The 16,384-nt window shown below is 39.5% G+C and overlaps 1 protein-coding gene across 1 annotated transcript in view; it reads right to left on the bottom strand.

The window, feature by feature from the left end:
* DNAJC13 (DnaJ heat shock protein family (Hsp40) member C13) overlaps positions 1–16,384 on the bottom strand; it is a 270,970-nt gene that overhangs the window by 35,644 nt on the left and 218,942 nt on the right. Inside the window, exons 47-52 of the mRNA XM_077491519.1 lie at positions 13,569–13,668; positions 9,961–10,035; positions 8,405–8,517; positions 6,167–6,336; positions 4,006–4,048; positions 160–333 (exon numbers count right to left, since the gene is read on the bottom strand). Of these exons, the coding sequence (XP_077347645.1) occupies positions 160–333; positions 4,006–4,048; positions 6,167–6,336; positions 8,405–8,517; positions 9,961–10,035; positions 13,569–13,668 (675 nt within the window). The remainder of the gene's footprint in view (positions 1–159; positions 334–4,005; positions 4,049–6,166; positions 6,337–8,404; positions 8,518–9,960; positions 10,036–13,568; positions 13,669–16,384) is intronic.

Genomic DNA, 16,384 nt, shown 5'->3' with positions numbered 1-16,384 from the left:
TTAGCGATTTATAATAAGACTTTTTAAAAGTTGAACTTCATGGAAATTTATATTTTCTGTAATTACCACTGTAATACTAAGAACGATCTGTGACTGTGTATTTATCACTGTAGATGAATGATATTAGCCAAGTAATTTAGCAGTGTTAAAGAATCTTACATGAGCATTATTTTTTTCCAGTAATTCAGTAAACCTTTCCAAAAGAGCCACAAGAAATTCTCTTGGCTTCCGCAGCACCCACGCAGGCTGTGCAATGAATATTCGTAAGAAAACGCCACCCACTGACAGTTCTCCATTGGCCTCTCCGAATGCAATACAAAAATCATCCGGTAACTAGAAAATAGTAAATATGTGTTAGGAATGTCATAATCTGCAACAAAGCAGTCATTCTGGAATGAAATCGAATGGAGACAATGTAATTGAAGTTTGCAAACTACGATACTCTATATGCTCCCAATATTCACCACTCCTCCAAACAATTCTATGGAAATACTGTGTATAGATTATTGGTTGTATGGACTACTGCACTTAAAAGTCACTTAGACATGCAGATATTAAACAAAAGTATAGATGGTATAGTTGCAGTTTATAAAATACCTTACGCTATCTGCCCCTAATCACTTGTGTGGATGAAATATTGTGTACACAGAGATGGAAGTGAATATTAGAGGCCTAAAGTCACGTGGACTTTTGCATATTATGAAGGGTAAATACAATATAAACATAGCTTGTAAAAAACATTGCTTTCTCAGCCCCCAAGACCACGTGTGGAAAAAATAAGGCGTATAGAGGTGAAAACGAATGGGCCCCAGGAACCAGAGTTTTCAATCAGCTGAGAGGTTTTTGAGAAGGGACGTGCAGTCAGGGGAGGCAAGTGGCATGAACATGAAAAAAAAAGAAAGCGCGCTTCGAGGGTCATACAGACCCCAAATTTGGGGAGTAGGTAGCCTAAGTCCTACCCCACTCCTGGTAAAATTTTGGACTCCTAAGACTTATGGTTCCAGAGATATGGGGCGCTCCCTGAGCAGCCTTTCAGAAGCTACATACAGAGAAGCCAGTTTAAATACAAGCTGGCACACTCTGTTTGCAGCAGACAGAGGTTGAGCTCACAGTGCCTCTCCTCACTTCTTATCAGAGGCACTGAGCTCAATGGACAGCTTGAAGTCTTGGACCAATGATCAAGTACCATTAGCCCCAGCTGTCCAATAAAAATGTTGCAGTGGAGGCACGCCTCTCACTGCAGTGCCATAGAAGGGGCGTGTGTTTAAAAGACAAATGCTCCCTTCCAGCCCAGCCCTCTTAAAGCGGAGTTCCAGGCGTTTTATGTTTATTAAAAGTCAGCAGCTACAAAAAGCGTAGTTGTTGACTTTTAATAAACAGACACTTACCTGTTCCACGGTCCATCGATGCGGCCAAACGGAGGGTCACTCCTCTACCCCTCCTCTCCGCTGGCACCTCCATTGGCACTCTGGGCACCTGGCCGTGACAGCTTTCGGCTGCACGGCCAGGTACGCATGGTGCATGCGTGAGTCGCGCTGCACTCCCAGAGTGGACAGGCGATCTCCTGGGACCTGCCACATGTCTCAGGAGATCACCTGGGGGGGGGGGGGGGGGGGGGGAGGCGCGCCTAAGGCGAAAGGAGGAGTTGCCTGGGCAGTCCCTGGGTGGAAGGAGGAAGTGGGACCGGAAGTCCCCCTCCTAACGAAGTCCCCCCCCCCCAAAAAATGACATGCTGAATGTGGCATGTAAGGAGGCGAGGAGTGCTTAAAGCGGGAGTTCCATTTTTGGGTGGCACTCCGCTTTATCTGGAAAGAAATAACATGGGTTTATGGGTATAAGATTTACCCACAATCCCATGTTTTTCTCACACAATGAGAAGAGGAAGAATGAGAATCTGCTGCTGTTGAAAAGATACTGTTATAATCAAGATACAAATCACATATTATGCTATATATTTTATAAGATAATAATGTATTAGTTTAGTGTGAAATTACTAGTTTTTGAAAATATAGTAAATTACCTTAAAAACAATATATAATTATTTGTATATTACTTATGGTAATTACCCCTTGCAGACCAATGCTGACACTTCTCTCCTACACGTAATAATTTTTTTGCTAGAAAATCACTCAGAACCCCCAAACATTTTATATAATTTATTGTTTTAGCAGCTACCCTAGTGAATAAAATAGTGGCTGTTGTAACTTGTTATGTTACACGGCATTTGCGCAGCAATTTTACAAACGTGTTTTGGGGGGGGGGGGGGGGGGGGGCGGTTTCATGAATATAAAAAGACTAAAAAAAACAAAGATAACCCGATTTTTTTGTATAATGTGAAATATGTTGTTATGCTGAGTAAATAGACGCCTAACATGTCACACTTTAAAATTGAGCACACTAGTGGAATGGCGTCAAACTTCAGTACTTTTTTTTTTTTTTTTTTAACAGATGACATGTTTAGAGTTACAGAAGAGGTCTAGTGCTAGAATTATCGCTCTAACGATCGTGGCATATGTAACCTGTGTCTATCTGGCTCTGATACTAGCCATTGCGTCACCAGCCACTGACCACACCGCACATCCCCTGTTTTAAGAGATGCATAAATAAGCTTAATCAGTACACTTTTCTTCCCCCTGCTCTACCAATCTTCAAGTGCCAGGGTTATCTTTTGAAAGGCTACTATGAAATAATGCTGCAAGGTTTTGTTTAATACTGCTTAAATAATTCCTAAATGTTGCTGAGGGATGGAGCTGGCCAGTTTGAAATGCATAACAACTTCCCAAGTACTTCAACACTAAGGTGTATATGTTTTGTTAAACTGCAATGTAGAGTGCCTTTACACATTGCAGCCCTTCACTGTGTATAAAGCTCTCATAGGAGAGCTGGTTTATTAACATTTGCACTCCTCTTCTCTGACTAAGAAGTGAATGGAACAAATGAAGAATGGCTGCAAGTGAGATTTCTGTCCATGATCTCTCAAGATTAGGGACAGAAATACCACTCAATGAAATGTAAAAGTTGTAAAAATAACACTTACAAAATACAATTAAAATTAATAAGATGCGACTAAATGACTTCAGTACAATTTTTTGGTCGGATTTTCCCCACTCGATTAGTGTCGCAGGCTATAGAAACAACACTGATCAGTGTATTCTGATGGTGGGGGTCTCCCTGCTGTCAGAGTACAATTACTCAGCAGAGAGGATTTCCCTCATCCACATCAAGTATGTGGATGGGGAATCAAGTCAACTGACTTCTCTATGGGCTGCCTAAGTGAGCTATTTATAAAAACTGGAGGACAGAATATTTTCTGCACAAACTCAGAACATGCCCATATCAGTCAGATTCCTTATTTGTATCGCATTAGCCCAGAGAATAGATGACACTCGACTGGTCCATATAGGTAGTTCTCTACTTTTGTGGATTACTCTCCTCCTCCAGTTAGTATTTCTGGCATGGCATCTGAAAACCACCACTACTAAAGTCAATAATGTGTGAACATAAGGTCTGTGGCAACTACAGTGTTGTGCCCCTGATGGCTTGTACACAATATTTGCGACATGGGAGCTGGTATGAAAGACAGCAAAATTATTATTTATTTTTTCCTATACAATGTAAGTTCTGTTTAACCTTCAAAGTAATAATGCCCTAAGTAATAAAAAAAGAAAAATACAGACACATAATATAGTATATAGCAGGGATATGCAGCTGTTGCAGAACTACAATTCCCATGAGGCATAGCAAGACTGATAGCCAGAAGCATGACACTCAGAGGCAGAGCCATGATGGGACTTGTAGTTTTGCAACAGCTGGAGGGCCGCTAATCCCTGGTATATAGTACACATGTAAAATACAGTTTAAAATACTTTTATTAATTTGTGTAACTTTGTAACTATGGGAACCATTCTTTAGGTAAAAAATGACTGAAGTGAAATAAAAATTAGCAGTTGCATTGTAACGTTTACCAGCATTAGGAGTTCTTAAATCCAGCTGAAAACTACTCACCTTCCAGTTTGCATCAGGATTTTCTACTTGCTGCTTAAAGTGCCTAAAATGAGGAGAAAATCAGGTGATTTGTATTTATTAATTTAAATCAAGCCAGTCAACAGTTTAAAAAAGTTAAAGTGATTATAAAGTCTTTTTTTTTATTTTCCTATTAAAATAACACGGTATATACTTGCCTGCTCTATTGCAGTGGATTTGCACAGAGCAGCCTGGATCCTTCTCTTCTCTTCTCGGTCCCTCCCTCCTGTCTAGTGTCTCCACTGCAAGCAGCTTGCTATGGGGGCACCCGAGCCAAGCTGCAGCTCTGTGCCCATACCCATACCATATCGGCACCACCCCCTCTCTCCCCTAATTGGCTAACTGACAGATTGAAAGCCGCGAGAGCCAATGGCGCTGCTGCTGTGTCTCAGCCGATCAGGAGAGAGTCCCGGACGGCCGAGGGACTCGTGGATATCACTGGACAGAGATGGGACTCAAGTATTAGGAGGTGCTGGGGAGGCTGTTGCACACAGAAGAATGCATTAAGATAAAAAACCTTCTGCCTTTACAACTCCTTTAAAGTCATTGTAAAGGCTGAAGGTTTGTTACATTATGCATGAGAGTAAAAAAAACTTCAGTGTGCAGTTAATACTTACCCTAAGCCCAATCTCGATCCAGTGAGATGCACAAGAGCTGTGGCTTTATCGGGTCTCTCCCTTCTAATTGGCTGAGATGCAGCAGTCATTGGCTCCCGCTGCTGTCAATCACAGCCAGTGAGGTGAGGACAGGGCTGAGCCATGATTTCTGTGTCTTATGGACGCAGAGAGACGGCTCAGAAGTGAGCATGCACAAGTGCCCCAATAGCAAACGGCTTGCTATGGGGGCATTCGGCAAGGGGGAGGGGCCCAGAGTGCCAATGGGGGGACCTGAGAAAAGGAGGATCGGAGTTGCTCTGTACAAAACTATGAATTTCTGATGGTGCGTATTCCATTTTGCAGTGCTCTGCAGCTTAGAGCTAGATTTAAGGCCTCATACTGAACTCGCAACGTTTCTCCTCTGTAGATAATTCTAGAGCTGGACTACAGCTGAAACTAGAATGGAGCTGAGCTCCAGGACTGAAGAAAACATTCTGCAGCTTCTAAACTGAACTAGGTATTTCACGTGTCAGTCGTGGAACAGCATTAACATTTTCAAGTCATGCATTTTATTTTGTACTTCAGCTAAAGGATTGATTTGTAGAATGAATTTGTACAGATGTAGCTGTAGCAGGGTAAGGCACTTAAAATCATACTTTCTGAAGCTGGAGTTCCTAGTCTACAAACTTGTTTTGCGACAGTAATTCACTAAACAGTGAAACAAGGTAAAAGAGCACTGCCAAGTATTTGGGTATTACCAAACCATACAAAACAAAATATAAAGCAATTATAGAAAAAAATAAAAGCAAGACCTCTATGTCTGCCTATGAAGAAGTGGAAACAGAGGACACACTCCACCCTCCCCCCCCCTTCTTTGACCAAAGTACTGACCTGTTTAAAGGACAAAAACCCCTTTTGAGTCTACAGTAGTAAGCATTGTATAATGCATGCAAGTAAGCATTGTATAATGTATGTATGACTAAATATAGGAAATGTAGTATTTGTACAGCGCTATTAGCCTAGTTAGTACAAACTAACGGAGGCCACAAGGTGGTGACATTTTTCTAATCAACACTATTCTAGATAACAATACAACATGATATAAAAACAAACATATATGTGGTTAAACGAGAATTATAGCAGGAAACTACAGTGGTTAGCTGAACCGTACTTGAGACCAGCAAGCTAGAAATGAATCATCAGCGTTCCACCCAAGCAGCATGTAATATGTCAATGGGGGCAGGAAGAGACAGAATAGATCCACACTGATGTTAAAGCATGACAGGGCAGACCAATCATTGTCTTGTCTAGGAGACCTGTTGATTTGCACATTAATAGCAGTTTCAGCTTAACAAATAGTAGTCAATGATATAAACACTTTGCTATTAGCAACGATAGGAATATCTCCCTTTAGACTGGAGTTTTTGTTTAAAAGAGAATTCCTATAAGTGACCTCTAGCATATGCAGTGTATAATCATGCATATTATATGCACCATGTGGATTGTATAAAAACACTCAAACCAGCTTTTCTCTACTTCCCACTTACTCCAGCATCATTTCTCGAACTGTGGTTGATACTTTTTCTCTTGAATTATCATTCCAAATTAGTTCTGGGTTTTCATGGGTTCCTTCAAATATATGTACAGAAGCTTCAGGGTTATCCCTCATAGCATCCATAAATACCCCAGGTAAAAACTTCATCAAGGCAATTCTGACCTACAAAAATAGACAAGATAATTTAATACCTTAAAACGCAACAAAACTCTATACGAAAATTACTATATTCAGTAAATACATGATTGCAACAATTCTTTCTTTAACCCTTTTCTGCCACCAAACTAAGGCATACAACAGAACATAACTGCTTCCAGCTGGCAAGGTCAGTATGCCTTACATCGGCTGAATTCCCAACTTTGCTATAAGCTCATGAACTTGTACCAGAATAGTTCTCCTAACTTACCGAATAGCTATGATCAGCAGCCGACAAGTTTCCGACTAGCAATTTATTTAAAAAAATAACCCCCCTTTTCTTCCCACCGATTCAGCCGGGACATGCAACACTGCCAACATGAATCCTCCGTACTGGGTGCATGGCAAAAAAAAACGTAGTTCTGTGTCCTACACAGCCCAATCCCCATACTGTGCCCTCTGATTCCCCCTCCTTACTCGCTTCTCTCACCATCTGTAACAGTGTAAGCAGGGGCATATGCGGGGGGGAAAAGCAGCTGGCTCCCAGCAGGGAGAATCCAGTGACAGGCTGGCGGCGGCAAATAGCTGCTGCGTCTCCAGCACAGCCATAGTTTCCACCATGCCCTCCAATTCTCCTGATGTGCTCCCTTTCTGTATCAGCAGGGACAAAAGCCTGTGCAGGGGAGAAGACTGTTGGTGGCCAACGGGGAGGATCAGGTATACATGAAGGTCTAGGAGAGAATTGGTAAATATGAATGTCATATATACAGATTCTTTGTCTGTGCTCAATGAACACCAAGAAGATCAGTGTTGATTACTCAGTGTTCATTCATAAACGCTGAGATACTAAGCATAAGTAGTCATTCATGTTTCCCATCTCTTCTTTTGTGAATGAACTCTGTCCATAAAATCTTTCTCTATTTTGCCTTGGGCTGCCCTAATGTAATGTGCTTAAATGCATGTAAAAACGTGCATCAATGTGCATTGCTGCAGGTCATCAAATTTTAACCTTGCCACCTCTGCCCAGCAGCCCTTTAAGAGGTTCTAAATGTAAGAAGTGGGTTTCTCAATCATGTGACTGCTGTGATTGGCTATCACATCACCAGAAGCTTCTGAATGTAAAAAATGTAAAAAAAAATAAAAAATGACTGGGGGTCTGTTACTGCTTGATCACCGAGCTACGCAAATGCACTTCAAGCACAGATCAATTCCCCACACATGCATTTATGTGGTGCTTTGGCCTTAGGTACACCCACTCTGCTGCCACATATATGGGAATGGTTTAAATACCCATACATACAAAACACACAGAGTATACATGTGCATTACACACATTGTAGTAATGTACAATTTGTGTGCTGCTGCACCAACACACTAAGGGCTCCTTCACTACAGCGGGTGCATGTTATGACACACGGTGTTGTGCATATTTACTACAGTACGTTCTTACAGTACATTGCCGTGCTTAATTTTTTTTTTTACATTTTTAAATTACATTAATTCAATGCGAGGTGTAGAAGCACCTTGTAATCCACTGTCATGTGTTTTAACGCACTGCATTGTGAGACGGATTGTGTCCGACGGATTGTGTCCGAAACTGTTGCATACACACGGTCGGACCAAGTTGTTGGAAAATCCGATCATTCAGAACGCGATGACGTTATTTCGTTACGACGGGACTACGTTCAGGCTAGTAGCCAATAGCTTTGGTGTAGGAATTTGATCTGAGCATGCGTGGCACTTTGTCCGATCGGAATTCTCTACACATGATCGGAGTTTGTCCGATCGGACCAGTTTGTCGGAAAATAGTTCCAACAAGTTGGAAAATTGGGTCCGACAGATATTCCGACGGAATCAATCCGATGCATACCCCACACAGTCGGATTATCCGACAACACGGTCCGATGGGACACATTCCGACTGATTCTCCGACTGTGTGTACAAGGGCTAACACTGCTTTTACAGCATGCATAGAAAACATTTTTAACACGCTATTTGTAGGCGTTTATATATGGCATTGTCCAAGACAACATTATCAAATCATGCTTACACACTGAGAATTCCTCTTTTCATACAGCGCAATATATTTACTCACCTTAGGACCAATAAGTTTATCAGTTATCATCTTGGCAAATAACTCTGCCGTTTGTGTTCGCACTTGTGGGTGAGTTGAATTGCAAAACATGTCCAACAAGTAGATTAAGGCTCCTGTTAAAACAAACATATTTTTTTATCAAAGCCCCAGCACTAGCTTCAAATTTATGTTTTAGATAATTCATTACAATTTCTAACAGTGTCCATAAACCATGTTTTTTATTTCTTTTCATAAAGACCAGAGCAGGGGCGGACTGACAACTCATGGGGCCCCCGGGCAATAGGAGATTATGGGGCCCCCAGGCAATCAGAGATTATGGGGCCACACAGTATACACAGACATGTTTCTATTGGCTAAGAAGGTACTGGAGAGGTTGGGCAGCTATAATCTCTGGATTTTTAGACCAAAAAGATGTTGGTTAGTGCCATTTCATAGACAGTATGTAAAAATCTTTTTTTTTTTTACATCTGTCCCTGGTTTTACTGAGGCTGGCAACCCTGATGGGGCCCCCTAGTGGCCCGGGGCCCTCTGGCAATGCCCGAGTTGGCGGATGGTCAATCCGCCCCTGGACCAGAGTTCCTTGTAATAAAGTGCAATAGAATGGTATAATAGAATAATAATGGTATAATAGAATGGTATAAATGACCACAGATTCCTTAGATGGCATAACAATCAGAATGAAAATGTGAAGAATATTCTGGTAGTGCTGTAGGTCACTATAAGTTCATATATACAGTCACTCAAATAGGATAATAACGATTGCCATGAAATGTTTGGGTCTCTGGAAGCTTCAAAACAAGAATGTCCCTAGCATTTACCTCATACAGACATCAATTTTTTTTTTTTAAAGACAGTGCCTCACAATGGAATAAAGCTCATTAATTAGAGTAACTTTGGGGGTTATTTACGAAAGGCAAATCCACTTTGCACTGCCAGCACACTTGGAAGTGCAGTCGCTCTAAATCTAAGGGGTAGATCTGAAATGAGTGGAAGCTCTGCTGATTTTAGCATCCAATCATGTGCAAGCTAAAATGCTGTTTTTTATTTTCCTTGTCCCCCTCGGATTTACAGCGACTTTACTTCCAAGTGCACTTGTAGTGCAAAGTGGATTTGCCTTTTGTAAATAACCCCCTTTGTGTCCCATTTCTTATAGCCAGGGTATATAACATATCAGTCAGACTGTTTTCTAATAAACAGTTTGTTTTATTAATAGAGTTATTAAAAAAAAAAAATACTTTTAGACACAAATGTAATGAATAGCCCATCTAAAATTACTGACTGTTCTACCAGAATAATTAAATAAAAAAATGATATTAAAAAAAAAAAAAAAAAAAAAACAACCTTAATTAAGGCATGCTTACTTACTATAAGTAAGAAAATTTGAAATAAAACAAATTTACATTTTTAAAGTGGCAAATAAAACATTAATAAATTGGAAGATGTTGAGTGTAGTAGCGTGAAAGAAAAAAACATTTTTATGGTACTTTCAAAATAGGATCATTAAAAACCTTTATACCATGAACTAAAAGCTATGTAGAAAGTATTCCACGACATACCTTTGGCCATAGCCTCTTTTATGATTTTTGTACTAGACGTTAAGGCATACAGAGTTGCAAGAACAAGCTGTCGACCTAAAAAAAAAAAAAAAAAAAAGTCAGTTGCTCTGTCCTAGTCTACCACTAGATATCCATTACACTTCAAGTACACAGTTTTTAAAGTTAGGAAATTGTGTGAGAATATATATATATATATATATATATATATATATATATATATATATATATATACGGTATCTCCCTCCCACCTCATAGTGAATGCAATCTGAAAAAGTACCTTTACCTGGTAAATGTTAAAGCTGCAATAGGGCTAGTTTTTCTAAATGTTCCAGTTAAAGGGCCAAACTTTAGAAGGCCTCGTACACATGTGCATATGAATTTAATCTTCAATTTTTATTTTTTCCTCGCCAGAACTTGGGAGAAAAACTGTCTCTAATGTTGCATATGCACACGTGTTTAATAGAGTATGGTGTTAATGGTGATAAATGCATTTTACTGGCTAGAATATTTATTCACTCTGGACATTGGAATACATTTATGCGCATAAATCATGCTCATAAGCTCCTCTGAACGAAGCTTTAGTGTATTTTTTTTTTTATGCCTCTAAATGCTGCTTATAAAATAATGATCTAAAACACCTGATATACATGGAGATTTAGGCTAACCTAGAACTGCCTTTAGAGCCATAAGAAAAAGCAAAAGCAGCATTTTGTATGCACATATCAACGATGTCCAAAGCTGATCCCGTCTGATTGACATAAAATCAGCTCTTGGAATACAGACTTAAATTTTCTGCTTATGTGTTTTTTTTGTTTTGTTTTTTTATATAAAAGCATGAAAAAGGCAAAGCCGAGTCCAGCATGCATGCCCTTCAGCATTGATTTAAGTGTGATTTCTCAAAATAAGAATCTCAATATAGAACATATTAAAATGAATGCATCTAGAAGCATTGGATTGTTTCCACGTGGCTTGTTCTGTAATACTGAAGATATTTTTCAACCTACTAGGCTAGGTTCACATTGCAGCGATGCGGGAACGCCGCAAATCCGCGGCGGGTTCCCGCATCGCATGCCTCCCGACGGCAGTTCACACTGCCCTATGCGAACTGCTGGGAGTGTCAGTGAAATGTTAATGACACCCACAGATCAGTTCGCATATCGCAGTGCGATCTGCAAACTCGGACAGTAATCGGATCACATGGTGTGAACACCCATGCGATCCGATTCTGCTGCGGACCAAAAAAAAGGGTCCTGTGCGAGTTTGGGGCGGGTGCGATGCGAATTCAGCCATACTATCTGTATGGCTGAACTTGCATCGCACAGAGATCGGACGTGATTTGCACTGCAGTGCGAATCACATCCGGTTCTCGTAGCCGCAGCAGTGTGAACCCAGCCTTAAAGCTAAATGTACCACATATTTTCAACACCTCTCATTCTGTTCTAGCACAATCAACATGTGACTGGACACATTCCATGGTGATTGAATTAAGCTAACTGCATCAACGGTGCGGTTTTGCTGGTGTATGCAGAAACTCCTTACAAATGAAGAATACGTTGTGAAATCACAAGTCAGTTATACAGAATATGACTAACTAATTCCACGTATACTAGAGCTGCATGATTCTGGATAAAATGAGAATCAATTTTTTTTGCTTAGAATAAAGATCACGATTATCAGCATAACATCTTTCACATTAACTTTACTTTTTTTTTCTTTTTTTTTTTTAATTCATTGAAGTGTATTTTTTCCCCAAAAATTGAGTTTGAAAGACCACTGCGCGAATACAGTGCAAAATAAAATATTGCAACAGCCGGCATTTTATTCTCTATGGCCTCTGCTAAAATATTTGTTTGGGGGTTCTAAGTAATTTCCTAGCAAAAAATATTGATTTTAACTTGTAAGCAAAAAGTGTCAGAAAAAAAGGGTAGTCTTTAAGTGGTTATCCTATCTCATTTGCAGACCGAACTTCATCCCTTTAAATTTAGATCACAGAACTGAATGATACAGGGTTTCTTTTTATCTCTCAGCACTGAGCATGTTGTGATAAACTTTTTTTTGTCTTTGACAGCTCTGAGCAGAGAACTGCTCTTCACTTGTTATATGAATCATGGAAATGTGGGCTTAGGATCATGAGGGGGCTTGAATTGAGGTCACTATTTTTTTTAACGATTAGTCGCGCAGCTCTAACATATCAAGCCCTGGATAAAAATGAATGTTTTACATTTAACAATGTATCCAGTGATGTCTAAATTGTCCCGCCCTAGGTCTCCATCCAAGGCTTTTCTTTACCATACAAATTGAAATAAAATATTAAAATTAATGTAGGATTAACTATGAACTCCTGAATAGTAGGGCTCAAAATGGAAACACTGATGTGAAATACAACTTTCTACTTCAGACTTGCAAAAGTGTGAAGTAAAAATTTTCGGCAAATCTGTGTTGAATGTGATAAGAACCAAGTTTTAAAGCAGGAGAGCAATAAAACAAAGCACTATTTTCCCATTGAAAGACAAGTTGGTAAATGTTAGCAAATTTTGCCTGATCTGGTGAATCTTGTGGAGAGCGATTCTTCATCTATAATTACAGTGCATCCGGAAAGTATTCACAGCGCTTCACTTTTTCCACATTTTATTAGGTTAAAGCCTTATTCTAAAATTAATTAAACGTCTTATTTTCCTCAAAATGCTACAAACAATACCCCATAATGACGTTTGTATGAAATTTTTGCAAATTTATAAAAAAAATAAAAAAAAATCCCATGTACATAAGTATTCACAGCCTTTGCCATGACACTCAAAATTGAGCTCAGGTGCACCCCGTTTCCACTGATCATCCTTGAGATGTTTCTACAACTTGATTGGAGTCCACTTGTGGTAAATTCAGTTGATTGGACATGATTTGGAAATGCACACACCTGTCTATAAAAGGTCCCACAGTCAACATGTCAGAGCACAAACCAAGCCATGAAGTCTAAGGAATTGTCAGCAGACCTCCAAGACAGGATTGTATCAAGGCACAGAAAAATTTCTGCAGCATTGAAGGTCCCAATAAGCACAGTGGCCTCCATGATCTGTAAATGGAAGAAGTTTGGAACCGCCAGGACTGTTCCTAGGGTGGGCCGCCTGGCTAAACAGAGATTGGGGGAGAAGGGTCTTGGTCGGGGAGGTGACCAAGAACCTGAAGGCCATTCTGGCAGAGCTCCAGTGCTTTGTGGAGAGAGGAGAACCTTCCAGAAGAACTAAAAATGGCTGTGTACCGATGCTCCCCATCCAACCTGATGGCACTTGAGAGGTCCTGCAATAAAGAATGGGAGAAACTGCCCAAAAATAGGTGTGCCAAGCTTGTAGCATCATACTCAAAAATACTTGAGGCTTTAATTGGTGCTTCAACAAAGTATTGAGAAAAGGCTTGGAATACATATGTACATGGGATTTTTTTAATTTTTCATAAATAAATAATAATGAATTTAATCCATTTTGGAATAAGGCTGTAACATAACAAAATGTGGAAAAAGTGAAGCAATGTGAACACTTTCCGAATGCACTGTATTCCGCTTTTAGTTTATGTTTGCAGTCTGCCAGTCTTCTAAATGCTACAGCAGTACTTACTTGTTGGTAATGAATGCAAGAGCGATAACAAACTGGATAGTACCATGGCTTCTGCAATGTTATTTACACATTCCTGATTACTGGTGACTATGTTGACCACCTGTCACAAACAAAAGACTTTATTAGAAAGGTTACGTAGGCGGATAAAAATCAGAGTTCATCCACAGAGCTTCTAGATTGCCGTCTAGTAACTCAATGGAAAGCAAAATGGAAGAAATAAAATAAAGTATGGTATATATACCCAAAATTACATATTGTATTTACTGGTAGTACTAGTGGCATTTTGATTAAAGCAGCATTAAACCTCAAATTAAACATTTCTTATATTGTACCTTACCAATTCTTCGATGTGATGGCTGCATTAGTTTTCTTTATTAGACTCTTATTTTTAACCTGATAACCTGGCCAGCAAGTCAGTTTTTCAAAAGAACAAGCTCTCCTGTGGACTATCAGTTATAGAGATGAGATAAACCATTAAACACCAGAAGGGGTGCTTATAATGATTCTGTTTTTATTTATTCATATAAAACATTTATCCCAAAAAGGAATAAAACTGCTGTAACAGCTTAAATTTGGCTTTAATTTGTTTGCATATCTAAATCTACAAGTACATCTAACACTTCCCTCTCCCCCAGACTGACAATGCTGTTGTCTAAAGATATTCCAGTCATCCAGAGTGGGGGCACGCTAATACAGGAGGTGTATTACTGGCTAGATCACCAGGTGAAAACGGGGGGTGCCTAAAAAAAACAAAAAAAAACCGAATGCAGCCATCGCATCTATTCATTAGTAGGCTGCAATATATTACATTTATGGTCTTGGCTTTAATAAAAACCTGTCATGAGAGAAATATGAAAGTTGCCTTCTAAAAAACACTAATTGCCTGGCTTTAATTCTGATCTTTTTGCTTCAGGACTTCAAGTCACTGTCCAGAAAAAAAGTAAACACAAGGCCTTCTGAAATCCCTGATATGCATGCTTGTTTCAGGTCCGGAAAGCATTAAAAGTCATACAGATCAAGCCAGATTTACTTTCAAAACTAAGTCCGGGGAAAAAAATAAATAAAAAAAAACATTCACCGTGATATACACCACTCCAATAGAAGCACATTTTCCCACATTTTGTCGCTGCAATTGCAAAAAAATACTTGTTGATCCTTTAAGAAATCAATTGCACACCACACTTCCTGTGCACTTTGCTGCAACAAAATTCCAAGCAGAATTATATGCCCTGCCTGAATTTTCCTGTGTAAACTAGAGGACACTTCCACTTTACCCACCTCTACTAATCTCCATAACATGGGGGAAAGGTTTTATGGATTTCACAGGTGGAAACACCGAAAGGGTATATAGCTTTACTTGGTTAAATCAGTAGAGAGTCACCTAGGGCAACAATGCTGCTCCTTGACAGATACAGTGCAAGAAGCGCTGTCATCAAAGGACAGGAAGTGTAAATACTGGCAGACAGAAATAATGGGAATTTTTTTTTTTTTATAAAAAAACAAAACAAATGCAGCCATCAAAACTTAAGATGCAGTTTATTAACCACTTCAACACTGGGCACTTTCTCGCACACTTTGAATGACAATTGCGCAGTCATGCAACATTGTATTCATATTAAATTTTTATCATTTAAAAAAAAAAAAAACAGATAGAGCTTTCTTTTGGTGGTATTTAATCCCCACTGGGTTTCTTATTTTTTTCTAAACAAAAAATGTTTTTTCTTAGTTTCTGTTATAAAATGTTGCAAATAAGTAATTTTTTCTTCTTCACTTATGAGGCTGCAATGATGATCAGTGGCCCGATTATCAGTGTAAATCAGGGCTCGACAAAACCCGGTCGCCAGGTCGCATTGGCGACTAGAAATAGCGACCTCGCGCCTGGGGCAGCACAGCTGGGGGTATCCTGTCTCTGTGGACCCCCCCAGCGTGATCGCGCCGGGCCGTTCCGCCGGCGGCCGAAAATTTAGGCCGCGGCTTTGAGGCCTTCTGCGGTCCTATGATTCCTTATGGAATCTGGCGCCCTCTTGTGGTCGCCGTTGGTATGACAGACCAGTAATTCTAATGAAGCTTCCTCTGAGTGTTTTATATTACCTGCCTTTTCTTCCCTTTATTTAGAACCCCCTAAACATTATATATATTTTTTATTCTAACACCCTAGAGAATAAAATGGTGGTTGTTGCAATACTGTCTGTCACACCGTATTTGTGCAGCGGACTTACAAGCGCACTTTTGTTGGGAAAAATAATTTAGTTAATAAAAAAATAAGACAACAGTAAAGTTAGCCCAATTATTTTTTATATTGTGAAAGATAATGTTACGCCGAGTAAATTGATACCCAACATGTCACGCTTCAAAATTGCACCCGCTCATGGAATGGCGACAAACTTTTACCCTTTAAAATCTCCATAGGCGACGTTTAAAAAAATTCTACAGGTTGCATGTTTTGAGTTACAGAGGAGGTCTGGGGCTAGAATTATTGCTCTCGCTCTACCGATCACGGCGCTACCTCCTATATGTGGTTCGAACACCGATTTTATATGCGGGCAGGACAGGGCGCGTTTAAAAATTATTATTTTTTCTTCTTATTTTAACTTTTTTTTTTTTTTTTTCCACTGTTCTTTTAAAAAAAATGTTGTGTCACTTTTATTCTTATTACAAGGAATGTAAAAATCCCTTGTAATAGAAAAAGCATGACAGGTCCTCTTAAATATGAGATCTGAGGTCAGAGAGACCTCGGATCTCATATTTACACTAAAATGCAATTGAAAAAAAAATTGTCATTTGAAAAAAATATATAAAATGTCCCTCTAAGAGCT

This window comes from Lithobates pipiens, unplaced genomic scaffold, assembly GCF_037356315.1.
Source record: "Lithobates pipiens isolate NorthernLeopardFrog02 unplaced genomic scaffold, aLitPip1_a1.2 Scaffold_19, whole genome shotgun sequence".
NCBI classification, from domain to species: Eukaryota; Metazoa; Chordata; class Amphibia; order Anura; family Ranidae; genus Lithobates; species Lithobates pipiens.
The sequence above is the reverse complement of the archived record's forward strand: the minus strand, read 5'-3'. Positions and strand labels throughout refer to the sequence as shown.